A 16,245-nucleotide genomic window follows, 5' to 3' on the forward strand; every position below is an offset into this window, starting at 1 on the left:
ATTGCAATTACAACCCGTTTTTTAAGGAGAAGAAGAAGAAGAAAAAATAAGAATAGTACTAAGACCATTACAAAATAATAATAATAATTTTCACCGATTTCTCAGCCGACCATGTGGATGATTGAACAAGCTCCGTAATAGAGGAAAGCATGTTGCCAGCCCCATGTGCTAGCTGTTGTTCTAACCTTATCGCTAATCTATAATCAAAACATCTCCAGAACTCACTCAATCGCATCTTTAGGAAACAATCTCACCAAAAGGAATTAAAGATCTCAATTCTTTCCATGTCCTTCAGAAAAGAAGCTTATCTGACTCGATACTTTTCTTTTTTTTGTTTGCTTTTTAAAGCTAGCTTCTCTTGTGTCTTGTCTTGTCCCACAAATGAAACCCCCTTTTAATATCTTAATGCACGCTTCTAAAGCACGTCCAAGCTCTCATAACTCTTCCCTATAAGTATAGTCCTCCGGGACTCCAAAGTCTTTCACACGAGCATCCAAATTAAACTTCCCTAGAAGAGAATGATCAAGTTGAGATCAAAGAGGCTGTTCAAGAGAAGTTCTAAGGTGAATCACAGCGGCGATGGAGCTATCGAAGGCCATGGTGGTGGCGGCGGTATCCAATGGGAGGTGCGGCCTGGAGGAATGCTGGTTCAGAAGAGGGAATGCGAAGAGGGAGGTGATGAAGTAATCACAGTGAGAATATCCACTGGATTTAATTCTCATTACATCTCCCTGGGAGCCACGGCCACATTCTGTGAGTCCCTTTTCCGTTGATATGTTTAATCAATACCACTTTTGATGCACTAAATTCATGTGGAATTGCAGGGGAGATGAAGATGGCAGCGTCCATGGTGACAGGATTAGAGCCGAGGGAGCAGAGGCTTCTGTTCAGGGGAAAGGAGAGAGAGGACGATGAGCATCTTCACATGGTGGGAGTCAGGGACAAGGACAAGGTGCTGCTTTTAGAGGATCCTGCAATTAAAGAGAGGAAGTTGAGAGCCATGGCAGGAATAAGCCAAGTGATGAGCAGCCCTTGCCGCACCATTATCCAAGTGTAAGTAACTACACAAAAATCAAGTTGGATTTTGGTCAGCTCAGAGTCCTTAGAACTAACGAAACTGAGAAGCCAAGTAGTTTGTAATTGGCCAGGTGATGAATTAACTAACTGTAAAGCTGTTGTAGAAGCTCCAGAGTCGCATTCCTGAATGGTTAAGTAATGGAATGAAAACTTGTGTTACTTCTGTTTCATGTGGTTGAGGCATCAAATCATCCGATTCGAGATAATGAAGCTGGTAGCATGATCATAAAAGTGACAAGGAAATAATTTCTAGGAAACATGCATTAAGAATTTATTGAGTATGACTATAATATCAAAACTTTAAATTATAAACGCACTTAAATAAACTTTCGGGTAAAAACGTTGTGCATTCATATTACCTTTTCCCCAAGAAATAGCTTAGCATTCTCCAATGCTAGATTGCATTTTTAGCATGCAAAATTTGCAATCAAATAATTGTTTAGTTGAAGGGTCACCACCACGCAGTACTAAGTGGGAACATTGGGTGACAGAGTTTGATAGAAAGTAGGGCATTTTGGGATGTCTAAGCCCTTGGAATTGAGCAAATTTGAAAAGGAACACAACAGAACTATGCAAAGGGGAAAATCTAAAGGTCTATTGCTAAGCAGTGCTGGCATGGCGTACAACGGTGCCTTCTGGTATGTGGAACCACGCAAGCCCTGGTTGACTGCATTGCCTTGATTCTGGAATAGGAACTATAGGTCCAAGAAATATGCGCCATAAATCAAGTATTATAGTTACAAGCATCGCCGCACCCAGTGCATCCACAGCCACCCTTGGGAGGTCCCATGGTTGACCATCTTTCTCATCTACCCTGAGAAGGACTAAGAGGTTAGAGTCTGTGGCGTGCAAACATAGTGCATAACATTCTACACTACAATAGAGATGATAGTTGTCATATAAGGAAATACTCTTCAGCAATATTAGTTTACTTTGTTGTGATTGTCTACGCTACCATATCATATTCACAATAAAGAAAAAGTAAAGGCTGACAACTTTGAAAAGAATCAGTCACGTTCTATGCAGTAATGTTGTTAGATGTATGGAAACATTCTTGTTTATTGATCCTAGCTCCAAAGGAAATTCATATTGTGATATTGAGCGTTTCTGCCATATTAAGCTTCTTACCTCCCAAACATAGGGAAGCTCACTAGGAAATAGATCGCATAGAATAATGATCCCACTTTGTACATGGATTCCCGATCAACGAACTCATAGTAGGGGAACTGCAAAACATGTAGATTACATACAAAGTCATCAGGTTATAAGTGTACAGCAAATGAATGAAAGTAAATAAACGCCATCACCAAACTGACAAAATTTATAACCTTTATATTGGTAGGAGAAAGTGTATATATATACTGATGTATCAAACCGTCCAGATTTGTTGGAACACTTGCTTTTATAGAGCAATAAATTCTATATACTGTGCTCATAATGACTCAACCCAACACCAAATAGCTTGGTCTAACATGTCTTATTGGTGTTTCATTCTGGAATTTCTAAGATTATATCATATAGACATTTTAAGATTCCATAAGATGAATTCATCATGTCAGTAGCTATTTATAAATAACTAGCAAATTGAAGGACTTCTCAAAGGGAACCTGGAGAATCTAACAATCATCTTTCTTCCTCTACCCCCCTACTCTCATGCATGATTCTCTCACTTCCTTTCCTGTTTTCCACACCAGCTTTTTAAGTAACTGCATATGCCATTAATAGTAGAAATATGTAGTATCAAGATAGCCTGACCAGATGGCCTCAAAAGGCTGTGACACACATAATGCTCTACAAAAGTTTGAACCCTGCATATATCATTTGCTTTTGTCCAGATAGAGCATTTCACATGAATAAATTGTTTACAGTGTTTAGGTATTTGTTTTAGGCAAAAAAAGTCCAAGTTTAGGTTTTTATTGCCATAGTTTCCTTGAACTTCTCTTGCTATGCTTGCTCTCCTAAAACTGAAAGAATTAGCCATTTGTAATTAAGCCTCAGAAGGTTATATTTCTTTGAATATGTTTCCTTAGTTGTTTTTATAGATTATTATATGTAATGAAAAAAAACAAGGTAGACGATGGTGAGAAGTCATCAAAGATAGAAGACACAAGCTACCACATACATTTGCAATAGCTAAAGTCTCCAGATAAGCAATAAAATAAGAAAGAGCTAAAATCCATGCAGCTTCACTGGCTAGTTGAATTGACTGTGGTAAATCCGTGAGGAAATGGCGCAGTCTCCGAAGTGTAATATTTGATGCCATGTGGTAAAACAGGAAACAAGAATGAGTGAGAAGGAAAGTAGTATGTGGGACCTGCAACATCAGAATAATTTGTTATACCAGACAGGATAACCAATTTAAGACCACAACCTTCTGATAAAGCTAATTGACAACAATGCACCAGCAATCATATATGACAGAATATAAAATTAACGTTATCAGAAATCTAGAATGATAGAAAAATGAAATGTTGTGTCTATAATGAAATACATGTCAAAGATTTATTTTAACTTCGTTATACATGCCCGCAAATAATTGCAATTATCACACTAAATACTTGATAACATGGAAAAATCTTAAACTAAATACCAATGTGGGTAGAAATTAAACACACCAATAACCTTTTAAATCTAATATTTCTAGCACTCCCCCCTTGAAGTATCAAATTTCCAGTTTAACCAGTCTCTGTCCGATCCAGTTTTAACCACTATTTTTGAAAAGATTGTTTCACTAAATAGGATCAGTATGGTAACAAGATATATGTGCTACCTAAGGAGATTATCAGCATATCATCTTTAGTCACACAAACGAACAGATCGTCAAATTTATCAGTAAGATAGTTGATATAAAAACTAAGGTGATTGTTATTGTACAATATGTCAACTATCTTCTTTTTCTTGACCATACCAGGATAACATCAAGAGAGAGGCTAAAAGAAATTCAACTAGCTTTTGAACATCACACATGTATGCAGGTCACATAATAAGAAGCCTCCCTTCGACACTTTCAGTGAATCTAAGCGTAAGGAGCAAATCTCTTGCATACAACAACAATCAAATCTTATCCCACTAGGTGAGGTCGGCTAACCAAATACCTTGCATAAGAGATTTAATTTATATTCAGTCAAACATCAATTATTTTCTATCTAACGGAATAGTTGTCCACCTCAATGCTCAGAAGAACACTCAAAAATGGAAGATTGAAGCTCATAAGGAAGAATCAAGAAGTGTAGCAAAACATTAATTTCGTTGCAATTTCACATCCAAATTTTTTGAAGGCATCTGTAAGTAAAGAGCACTATCTTTTCATCCAAAATGAAGAAAGATGCAAACTGTAAAGGGTGCCTGAAAATACACAGATTGATTTTTAGTGGTGAGGCTGTAATTTGAAGATGGTTTACAGTAAGAAGAGAATTTCAACACCTGATTTGTCAAAAATGGAGAGAAATTGAATCTATTTTTAGCTCAAGACTTTGTCATAGCTACTTAAAAGACAATATAACAAAGGAAGGACTCTATATAACATGTTTTGGAGTTTGATATAAGGAAAAAAAGAGAGTAAAAATTAGCATCATTTGTCTGCTCGCTTACATTGTTCATTCTCCACGAAGGAAAAGTGTATGACGCTCCAAGTACTGTGAAGAAATAGTGAGTCCAGAAGTAGTTCCCAACATAACTAAAAATTGCAATCCACAGATTTGCCTGAAGCAAACAAATCATCAAATCTTACACAGTGTCATTATAGTAAGAGAAAAAATATAGCAAAGTGTTTAATAAAGCTGAACTTTTTAAGAACAAAGCTATAAACTGAATCCCAGTGTATCTTTAAAAAGTAATGCAGAGAACTAAAGAAAAACTTGTCATGTGATTTTTGTAGTGATACCTATAAAAATTATCATGGATGAGTAATAAATACTTGCCAGGAATCAATAAAGGTAAGGTTACCTTCACCCAGTACCGGTCTTTCCAGCATTTGCCACTGTCTGCCTGCAAGAAAGGGCAGGAGAAATCTTCAACTCGAGTTATATATAACTGTTTTTATTGATTTCACTTTTCAGCATCAAACATTCAATTTAGGTAGAGTGGATGTTAGTGCAGTTGCAAAGAAGTAATTCGGGGGAAGTGATACAAAAAGAGGTTATTGGCATATAAAGCAAAAAAAGACCAACATCAGAATATGTAAACTAAAAAGGCATTATATATTCATACAAGACAAAACGTTCCAATTTGAACACCAAACTAAGCAAAGGGAAAATTTTGTTATTTTTTATTTAATAGAAAGAATATGTGGCGGCAACTCTTTTGTTTCCAAACAGATGCTAGGCGTCACCACAAAGGCAATCCATTAATTATCCATCAAATCTTTCCCTGTATGTAGAATGCCTAAAATCATCTGTGCAGCAGCTGGACCACTGCTAGTCTATGGATATCACAATTTGACAAAGGCACTAATAAACACATCGCCTGATCGTTCCACATGAGAAAAAAAATTCAGTATCGAAATCCTGATTGTTCTACATAAGGAAAACAAATCAGTATTCAAATCCTGATCATCCTGTGTTGCAGATATTTGTCATTCAACATTAGATAGCATTAGTTGTGTTTCCAGTTTAGTTACACAGCTGAAATAGCCAACATATAGGAAGAATTTGAATCTAACAAATTTTAGAACTTGTAGAATAAGTTGCAAAATTAACATTCTGTTCCCTCTTTTCAAGTCCTGTCCAAGGTATGCCAAATTGATTGTTAGGGACATGCTTGCTCCATTGCATTTAGTGTGCAGAAACATCAACATTAAGTAACACATAAATAAACTTGTGGTAAAAAAACTGCAAATCAAATAAATTTAGTAAGGGCAATAAGCAGGTACTCGAAGAAAGAATAGCTGCTCAAAGAAAACCAGATAAGCTATGTACTCAAATTAGTAACATCATCAACTAGTTTGAGTTCGAAGTATGGACCTTCCCCACGATCAGAAGTGGTATCAAGAAAGCTGGAGTAGCAGAAACCAGCCCAAGAATCAGATACTCCAATTCAGTGAATTTCTGTCATCAATGCCATCTTATAACAATTTCTCAAGATTTTTCAGCATTAAAATAACATCAATTTCCATGAAATCTGCATTTAAAATACAATACTTCCAAATCGTACAAATTCTGTATAGGCCATTTATTTCTTCACACTTCAAGAAAAATGTAAACAAGCTGACGGTCTTTTATCACTAAATATTAAACGATCTACTACGGTAGTAGGGAGGAAAAAGCAATAGTAAATGAAACATTGATCATCTCTGAGGAGACAAGGAAACCATTTCTAGTTGATAGAGAAACCTAATCTATCAAAAGCCACAAACCACGCGAAAATAGAAGTCGAAAGCCATGATTCAAATGAAAAGAGGAAAAACATTCGACATAATCCCAAATCGGTCCACGAAAAATGGATGTAAAAGCATAAGCTAAGGACGATATCACGAGGAGGAAATCACCACGAACAGGAAGAAGTAAGTTCGGACCTCGTAAAGCTTATTAGGGACGATGATCCCGAGGCAGAGGGTGAGCCAGAAGGGGGTGTAGAGTAAAAAAAATGCTTCCCCCCATCTCTTGCTTGGATTCGAAGCCAACCACAAGCTGGTCATGAATGTCGTTCCCCCGGCGAGCCTGCATCAACTCCGGCGGAAACAATGAGAACCACCTCCACCCTAGACACGAGTTACAGAACAGCGACGCATGGTACAATTACCTAACTCTCCACTGTCCGTCAGATCGCCGGGCAAGGGAGCGCCGGCGCAGCAGGCTGAGATGGGAACACCGAGCACGAAGCCCCTCGCACGTCTATCTCACACACACACTAAACAGCCGAGAGTAGATCCGACCGCGGCACGGTTCGACGGTTCACAAAATCTCCATGCGGTTTCCGGTTTCGGAGACGCCGGATTCGGTTCGACTAAAATCTCCATTAGTTTTTAAATTTTCTTTAAAGACTTTTAATTATTTTTCTACATTTAGAAAGGAATAAAGGCACTTTAAAAAAAAAAATCTGAATAAAGCATTAATTGAAATAAAAGTGACAGGGAAATAATAATAATTAATTGTAACGGACCTCGCCAGTGTTTCGCCTTGATGGAATTAGGATAAGCATGCTCTGGACGCGGGACCTTTCCTTGTCAGCATCCCACATTTATATATATAATTTTTCAAGTTTTAAGGACTGAAATATAATTTTGTAAATGAACAATTGAAGACGACAAAGAGTGCAGTCCCATTTATTTTTAAACTCCATGCAATGCACTGCATCAGACTGAAAGAGTTTTATATATATACTTACTGTTCCTGATCCAAACTTTTTTTTAATGATAATTTATTAGTAATTAACTATTCGTCTGTGGCAGTAGATTCAGAGATAAAATAATGGGATAGGATCCTCTGGATCGTAATCCTTGATCTATTTCTGGATCAAAAGTTGTTAATAGATGGAATATCATAGAACAGATGGAGTCCATCAAATTCCAGCACTCCAAAAGATCATACTTATCTATGGCCCGTTGTAGTAAAAATATGTTACTAAGGGAAGATACTAATTAGGAATTGACTTCTTATTTTATTATAATAAAACTATCATCCTTAATCAATTAGATATCTTGTGAGGACAAATAAAAAAAAAGCACATACTAGCACGGAAAATAAACAATCCACCTATTAAATTTGGAAGCGCAAACGCGCGAGAGTCGAGAAACTCAATTGTCAGAGTAGTTGAACATAATGACATATTATTTATTGAATTCTTATTGAAGATAGCTTGCTTATCTTCGAAAGAGGAACATCCAACTACAATTTGAATTTGGCTTCTGACTATTATAGAGCTCTTTGTTTTGTAATTACTCTTCTGACGATGAGCACGAATCTTCTGACGATGAGTATGAAGAACGAGATTTATCCTTGCAAATTACTATAAATGATTACAGTTTAATTTTTGTTTACAGATCATATTATTTCATACATTCATAATTAATATTGATATTAGAACTGCTAATTAGTTATAAATGTATGAGAACGTAATATGTACCTTACTTCTATGTTGAATCTGTCGTTACTCTTTGCCCTTATTCGATGAATGATTTAAATGCCCATGGAGTTAGCTCCATAGCCTACTGCCAGCGCAGGGCAAGATCACGGCCTTGTCGCGATCTGCCATAATCACTGACGAGCGTCGCAATCAGCGGTTGTAATTAGGCCTCGAGAGAATGCCCATGGAATTTGTCTCCGATTTTGGCCAGTGGTTGTGCTCATGGTCGCTTCTCGTAGACCGTAGCTAGCCTTGCGCTGCAAGGGTATGCCGGCGACGACATTCTGGACCCAGCGAAATCTCCCTGGGTGGTTGGCGATGCTCCTATAGTCGATGATGCGTCTTTGGTAGCCTCTCGCACTTTCTGCGTGAGTAGGCGCCAACAACCTCGTCGGCCCAAGGGCGACCGAAGTTCGGTGCCTGAAAGGACAACTTGATCGATTGTTCTGGAACCTTGAACAGAAAGAGTTTTCCATCCTCGATAATTACAGGATCTAGGCTTTAATACGTTCACTGTGAGGGAATCCAAAGGTGGTAGTAGATATGGGGCTCTCAAAAGGGTAAATCTCATATGTACAATTGTATTTAGAGTTACTTCACCATGAGTTTTCAGAGGAGGATCCAGAGAAAATTTTTGAAGAATCTAAGAAAGATCTAGAGGAAGATCCTGAAGAATTTGAAAAGAATCCAGAGGAGGATCCTGAAGAATCTGAAGAGGATTCTAAAGAAAGGTTTGATGTTAGACCAAATTGAAAATTCTAAAATTGGTCTATCTGAGATTGCCTCAAATGAGTCAAGATTGAAGGAGATTAACTTGACCACTGCACTAGTTATTGTCCTAGTGGGAGTAGTGTTGACATATCTAGTTTATTAGAGTTTTTTTATTGTTACTGTCGTTATGTACAAACAGTATTAGTCCATTTAATTTTTGAGTCGTATAATAAATTCTATCGTTATGTGTGAACAAAGTTATTTTATGTAAAATTATGTTATATGTTAACAAACTTGAAAAATGATTATTTCATATTTAATTAATGATTTATTTATTTTATAATTATGTGGTATTTATTGACTCAATATTAATTAGTTCATATGTTGTGATGTGTGTAATAGTATTTATCAAAGTTATTTTGATTGGTTATACGAATGATGAGTAGAAACGAAGTTATTATTTAATTTTATAAATCAACTCAAATTAATATTGAGTCAATTATAAATTGCATACGTATGAATTGCACTGGATATTAAATAATGTGTTTATTTATATTATATCATGGTAACTAAAAAACATCATAGCTGAACTCAATAAGGGAGAAAAACTTAATGGGAAAAATTATAAAATCTAGCACCTTAAGATACAATATGTACTTGAGGATTAAGAAGTTTTAGAAGCTATAAATCAAGTTATGGTAGAACATGTAGATGGTCCCACTGCATAAAATAGACGAGATATTGATGTCTATAAGATATGAAAGAAAAAGTACTTCACTACAAAGGACATATTAATTAGTTCAATGATTGATGACTTAGCTTTTGAGTATGAGTCGTATCTCTCAGCTCATGCAATCCAGGTAGCCTTTAAAAAGAAATACAGTGAAGTAAGTCTGAACAAGCTTCGGTAGTTGAGGATCAAGTTTGACAACTACAAGAAGTGTCAGAATGTTTTCATGGTTCAACACCTCAGGGAGATGTCTAACATGATTCAGAAGCTTAAAAATGTTGGTCATGAGTTGACCGATGAACAATAGGTTCAAGCAGTTATTTGTTCCCTTCCAGATTCTTGGGAGACCATGAAGCATACCCTAACTCACAATGAGAGTATCAAGACTTTCATTGATGTCTCACGCCATGTAGAATTGGAAGCGGAGAGAGTTGAATCCACAAGGATTTCTGGACTAGCCTATGTAGCTGTAGGTTCTATTAGATCATCTGGATCCAAGAAAAAGAAATGATTCAAGAAGGGGAAGGGAAAGAAGAAAGAAGTTGCTACTGTGGGGCAGGGCACAATCAAGAAGAAAGGAAAGAACACTGGAATAAAATCTAAAAATAAGTTGACTTGCTTTAACTGCGACAAGGAGGGTCACTTCGCTCGGGAGTGTACTGAGAAAAAAAAAGGCAAATCTAAGTGTGTCTTCTTTTTCTGAGTATTTTGTTATTAGTTCAGTATTGCTAGCTGATTCTTATCCTTTGTGGATTATAAATTCAAGAGCAAGGAACCATGTAGCTCGGGAGTAAGTTACATTTATAGAGTACCATCAGGTACCAACTGACAACAAATATATCTATGTGGGAAACAATGTAAGAGTTGAAGTCAAAGGAGTCAACACTTGTAAACTCAACCTTCGTAGTGGTAGTGTTTTATTTCTACATGATGTCATATATGCTCATGAAATTCAACAAAATCTTGTTTCCGTTACATGTCTTCTTGATTTAGGGTATTGTATTAATTTTTACAATCGGTGTGTTGAACTTAAGATTGACTCATTGTCAATCGAATATGATTTTTAAACAAATAGTTTTACAGTTCCTGATTTATAACCAGATGTCAATTGTGCTATTGAGGGTTGTTTTTTTAAATAAAATTGTTCTAACTAGTTATGCAGATATAACTGATGAGGTTTGACATGCTAAATTAGGATACATAGGACAAGAACGTATGATCTGTTAGCTAGAAATGGCCTATTGGGCACTCGAACTAAGATTCACTTGTCTATATGTGAGCACTGCCTTGCTAGAAAAGTAAACCATTTGGTAATGTTATTAGAGTCAAGTCACCATTACAATTAATTCATTCAGATATTTGTGGTCCAATGAATATGAAAGCTAGACATGGAGTTTTATATTTCATTACATTCATAGATGATTTCTTACGTTTCGATCATGTGTATTTAATTTCTCATAAATCCGAAGCATTGGATTGCTTCATTCATTATATCAACAAAGTTGAAAATCAAACTTAATGTAAAGTTAAGACTTTACACACTGACCATGGAGGAGAATATTTGTCTGATATGTTCAAGATAATATGTAATGATAGAGAGATTATAAGACAACTGACAATCCCTGAAACTCCATAGCCAAATGGGGTAGATGAAAGAAAAATAGGACTCTTCTTGAAATGGTTAGGTTTATGATAGCGCAGGATAATTTATTGATATCCTGTTAGGGAGATGCATTATTAACTGTGACATATATACTTAACAAAGTACCTTCAAAGTCAGTTTCATCTACTTCATATGAATGTTGGATAGATAAAAAAAATCAGATTTGAGTAATTTGAGACTCTAGTGGTCAGCTACTTATGTTCATAATAGTTCTCACAAGTATGGAAAACTGGAATCTAGGGGAAGGAAATTTATCTTTATTAGATATCATGAGACCTCCAAAGGTTATAATGTTTTCATAGGTGATCAACTAGATGAAACTATCTCCGAAATAGATTCGAGAGATGTGACTTTTCTTGAAACAAGTTTCCAAACAGATGTGGTGTTGATAAAAGTGTTCATTTTTTAAGGAGGTTGAGATATTATCAATAGGATGTTTGACTCTAGTCAACCGATTGGGAGTGATTTGTCAAGTCATGAGTTGACTTCTCAACAACCCAACTTGTGAATAAGTGCTCGTAAAATCAAATCTAAGAAGAGGTTGATATTGAGAATGAGACATTGTGACACTCCCATTTGACGATGATAAACCTCAATCTATTGAGGAAGTATTGAGATGTAGAGTTAGAGAAAAAAATGAAAAGTTGTAATGGTTGAAGAGATGAAGTCTATGAATCAGAATCATGTTTGTACCTTAGTCGATCTTCCTCCAGGCCGAAAGGCTATTGGGAATAAGTGAATTCTCAAGATAAAGATGAAAGTTAATGGATCAATTAACACATACAAAACTCATTTGGTTGTAAAAGGATATACCCAAAAGGAGGGTATTGACTTTGAAAAGACATTTTCTCTCGTAGTAAATTTATGTCAATACGAGTTATTTTGACCTTTATGGCACATTATGACTTGGAATTATATCAAATCGATGTAAATTGGTTTCTTAATGGTGAGCTTGACGAGGAAATCTATATGGTTCAGTCATAAGGTTTTATTGTTGAATGCCAAGAGGAGAAAGTATGTAGACTTAAAAAGTCTATATATGTGTTAAATCAAGCATCAAGATAATGAAACATAATATTTAATTAAGTTATTTTATCTTATGGTTTCGAGATGATCAATGAGAATCATTACGTTTTCTTGAAAAGAGGAAAAGGAAAGTATGTCATTTTATCATTATATGTTGATGATATACTGATAGCCGGAAATGACATAGGGTATGTGAATGAAGTCAAGAAGTAACTGTCATCACAATTTGATACAACGGATATGGGAGAAGTTGAGTACATCTTAAAGGTAAAGATCATTTGAGATCATTCTAAAAGACTTTTAGGTCTGTTACAAGAGTCTTATATAAATAAGATGTTAAATCATTTTAACATGTCTAATTACAACGTCGAACATACACCTATTCTGAAAAGTATTGTTTTGAACAAGAGTATGAGTCCCAAAACTCCTAAGGAAATAGCTGAGATGAATAAAAAATCATATGCAGTGCTATTGGTAGTTTAATGTACACTATATTGTATACATGTTCCGATATCAGTTATATTGTTGGCTTAGTCAGTCACTTCTAGTCAAACCCAGGACCGAGACACTAAAACATGATAAAAAGGATATTTAGATATATCAAAAAGAGAACATATTATTGTCTTTATTTCCAAGGATTTGAGATGAGTCTGAAGGGCTATATAGATACGGATTGGGCAGGAGACTTTGATGACAGAAAATTCACATTGGGTTATACTTTCTTGCTGAATGGCGGCACCATCTCATAGAACAGAAAGAAACAGGCTTGTGTAGCACTGTCGACAATGGAAGCAGAATATATAACTTGTGTAATGGTTGTGCAAGAAGTTATATAGTTAAGAAGGTTCCTAAAGAATCTGAAGATTGTTGAAGATAGTGGAAGTCTTGTTATAGTGTACTGTGATAGTCAAGATGTAATAGATTTCTCGAAGGATCTTAAATATCACAGCAATGACAAGCATATACTATAAAATATAATTTTATGAGGGATATTATGACTAAAAGGAAGGTAATTCTTGAGTATGTCCCTACATGTGCTTGTTGAAGATAGTGGAAGTCCTGTTATAGTATACTGTGATGGTTAAAATGTAATAGATTTCTTGAAGGATCATAAATATCACAGCAATGACAAACATATGCTATAAAATATAACTTTGTGAGGGATATTGTGACTAAAAGGAAGGTAATTCTTGAGTATGTCTCTACACGTGCTATGTTTGCAAATCTTTTTACTAAGTCAATGACTAAAGAGTCATTTAAAGAACATGTAAAGTCTTTGTTACATTTGGATAAGATATCGGTGATCATGTGGCAAGTTAAGATTGGTTCACTCACATGGACAATCATCTTTATTTGTTATATATAAATTGAGTTAAGATTGATACTTATGTAACTGTGAATAGAGACATACCCATAAGTTAAGGTCGACATAATAATTGTGTTAGGATGAGATCATTTATGTGTTAATGATGATTGAAGTAAATGAACCCACCATTTACTGAATATGTTAGAAGCCATATTTGAATTCATGAGTTAAATTTAGGATTAGACATTAGGTATGTCTAGATCAAAATATGTATAATGTTAAATTTAGAAAAAAAACATATGTTATTTTTAGTAAAAAGAAAAACATCGTAGTATGCTATAGCGACAATAAAGGTAGTAGGAAAATGAATCACTATTTCTCTACTATGTGAAACCTTTGATACTATAAGTTAATATTAATTTTATCCTAAGTGACTATTTAGCTGTTTACTTAAAGTTTTAATCAATGACTGCTACTTTAGCATGTATCCTATGACTATATATGATTTGATCTACGAAGCATAACTAGGAAAATAATTGATTAGAATGAATAGATTCTAGCTAAAAGGGAAGATTAAATAAATTTGCAACTTTTGATGTTATTTACTGATCGACCCATTTCTATTATGTATAAAAATGATCATAAATATTGAATATAAAATATGTTCTTGACATAATAATCATTATAAGGGATTAGAGATGTTTATATTGATGTAAATGAAGATTATTTAATCTGGGTTAACTAGCAAGACATGAATATCTTCAAGATAATGACTGTATGTCATTAGGAGATTGGATGTTTTCTGGATAACGGATATGTACTACCAGGAGAGAGGCTATGTGCTATTGTGAGAGTATCTCTGATTCATTTGGAAGAGCGGCTAAGTAAAGTATAACAATTTTGTTAGCATTGATTGCTCCGAGAGTAGCTATGTAAAGTGTAACAATCTTCTTAGCGACTATCGCTCAATGTGCTTGCTATTGCACGAACTATTTTATCTAAATATGGATTGGATGTTCTGATATGGCTTTTATGGCTAAACTCTTATATAATCTATGTAACTTATTTAGTCTTTGTGACTAACTAGTCTTAATGGCTTGACTTGAACGAGTGAGAGATGCTGGACGTGTGAGAAGTGGGAGGTGTGGGTAGTTACAAAAACTACCCACATACCTCACTTGTTTCTTTATGTATGTTGTGTCCAAGTGCAATATGAGAAAAGAGAGCTTATCCTACTTATCTTAAAAAAAGAAACATCTAAGTATAATTTTGGGATTTGGTTTGTGACCATTGAAGAGCTCTTTATTTTGTAATTGCTCTTCCGACAATGAGCACGAATCTTCCTGCGACGAGCACGAAGAACGGGATTCATCCTTGTAAATCACTGTAAATGTTTACAGTTTGATTTTTATTTACATATCATATTTTTCATACATTTATAACTAATAGGTAAATCACAAGGGATTTTATCCAAGTGTAATAGTCCTTTGCATGAGGAGAATAGGCACCTAACGAGATATTATGTACCCGTTAAAAATCGATCTCAATACCTATTTAAGTAAATACTCATGCAGGTACCAAAATATATGGGGGTAAACGAGTAGAGATCAATTGTAGTAAAAAAACATGATTACACTCATCCTAAACACGCTTTACAATCCGTCTCAGATCATGTAAAGGGATATAAATTATAAGATCAACTTATAGTCGACAGACAAATAAATAAAAATAAATTGGGAGGAGTTTCTTTTCCGAGAGATTCATCCTTAAAAATTAATCCCTATTTATTATAATAAATTTCTCACTCTCCAACCAACCGACTGAGGATCAATTAACATTATAACACTAAATTTATTAAATAAATGAGTGGACCTCAATGCTACATAGATTATAATAAAAAGATATTTTTATTCACATAAATTTAAAAGTGAATTCGTGCTTATTTGCTTTTCAAATAACTAAATATTCGTAACTCAAAAGTACTCTCGGGATTATAATGTACTGATAGGGTATCTAAATTATGATCTAAATATTTACAGTGTACTCTCCCGCTATGATAAATTTGAATTATCAAATTATATTGTTAAAGCTATTAAATTATATTAGAAATGTCCAATGTTACTCTGTTCGATGTATTACTTTAAAATTTATATACAAATTTATTTTATAGTATAACTGCACAAACAAAAGCACCCGGTCATATAAATAGAGCTACCCATTTTTTATGTACAATTGTTTTCCTATCCGGCTGTTTTTTTCTTTGGTAAATAATTCAAACATTATGAACAAAATTTCAACATTTTGTTCCCTTACTGCCCTCGGAAATTATAGTAGCTGATTTAAATCCCCCTCTTTCCCCACTTCATTTTCTGTTCGATTTATTGGTAGTCAGTTCATCTTTCGATTACAGATCATTAAAGAGGGAAGATCTAAGGTTGAACTTCGCTTTCTGTCTGTTTTCTATAACGAAAATAACAGCATCGCCCCCAATGGGTTCAAAAAATCCTTGTGTGAAGGGTTGAACTGAACTGTACTCATGCTGAACATAAACTCTCTGCATTGTCTATTTCAGTTCTCTAACAATTCAACACATTTTCTCAAATACTCCTGCATGTTTCATGCTTCTTTAACTTGCAATGGCAATCACACAATTGCACAAATATCAAACAA

At 34.9% G+C, this 16,245-nt stretch overlaps 2 protein-coding genes across 2 annotated transcripts; one reads left to right on the top strand and one right to left on the bottom strand.

Moving 5' to 3' along the window:
- Positions 1 to 434: 434 nt before the first annotated feature.
- LOC122004863 (BAG family molecular chaperone regulator 1-like) lies at positions 435 to 1,305 on the top strand. The gene is made up of 2 exons (XM_042559688.1): positions 435 to 753; positions 825 to 1,305. Exons 1-2 carry the CDS (start codon positions 519 to 521, stop codon positions 1,055 to 1,057), a joined length of 468 nt encoding a protein of 155 aa, XP_042415622.1. The 5' UTR covers positions 435 to 518; the 3' UTR covers positions 1,058 to 1,305.
- Positions 1,306 to 1,404: 99 nt separating this feature from the next.
- Positions 1,405 to 6,976, bottom strand: LOC122004862 (cycloeucalenol cycloisomerase-like). The gene is made up of 8 exons (XM_042559687.1): positions 6,817 to 6,976; positions 6,590 to 6,734; positions 6,039 to 6,122; positions 5,023 to 5,064; positions 4,669 to 4,779; positions 3,200 to 3,391; positions 2,206 to 2,303; positions 1,405 to 1,891 (listed from the first exon to the last, which is right to left on the bottom strand). Exons 2-8 carry the CDS (start codon positions 6,710 to 6,712, stop codon positions 1,678 to 1,680), a joined length of 864 nt encoding a protein of 287 aa, XP_042415621.1. The 5' UTR covers positions 6,713 to 6,734; positions 6,817 to 6,976; the 3' UTR covers positions 1,405 to 1,677.
- Between the last annotated feature and the right edge of the window lie 9,269 nt (positions 6,977 to 16,245).

This window comes from Zingiber officinale, chromosome 7B (genome assembly GCF_018446385.1).
Source record: "Zingiber officinale cultivar Zhangliang chromosome 7B, Zo_v1.1, whole genome shotgun sequence".
Taxonomy (NCBI): domain Eukaryota; kingdom Viridiplantae; phylum Streptophyta; class Magnoliopsida; order Zingiberales; family Zingiberaceae; genus Zingiber; species Zingiber officinale.

Bases quoted from the DNA above. Each gene is read 5' to 3' on its own strand.
- LOC122004863 (XM_042559688.1), top strand. From the start codon at position 519: ATGATCAAGTTGAGATCAAAGAGGCTGTTCAAGAGAAGTTCTAAGGTG. The intron at 754-824 runs GTGAGTCCCTTT...GTGGAATTGCAG, and splicing joins GGGAGCCACGGCCACATTCT to GGGAGATGAAGATGGCAGCG.
- LOC122004862 (XM_042559687.1), bottom strand. From the start codon at position 6,712: ATGACCAGCTTGTGGTTGGCTTCGAATCCAAGCAAGAGATGGGGGGAA. The intron at 4,780-5,022 runs GTAACCTTACCT...TGTTTGCTTCAG, and splicing joins AAGACCGGTACTGGGTGAAG to GCAAATCTGTGGATTGCAAT. The intron at 3,392-4,668 runs GTAAGCGAGCAG...CTGATGTTGCAG, and splicing joins CTTCGTGGAGAATGAACAAT to GTCCCACATACTACTTTCCT.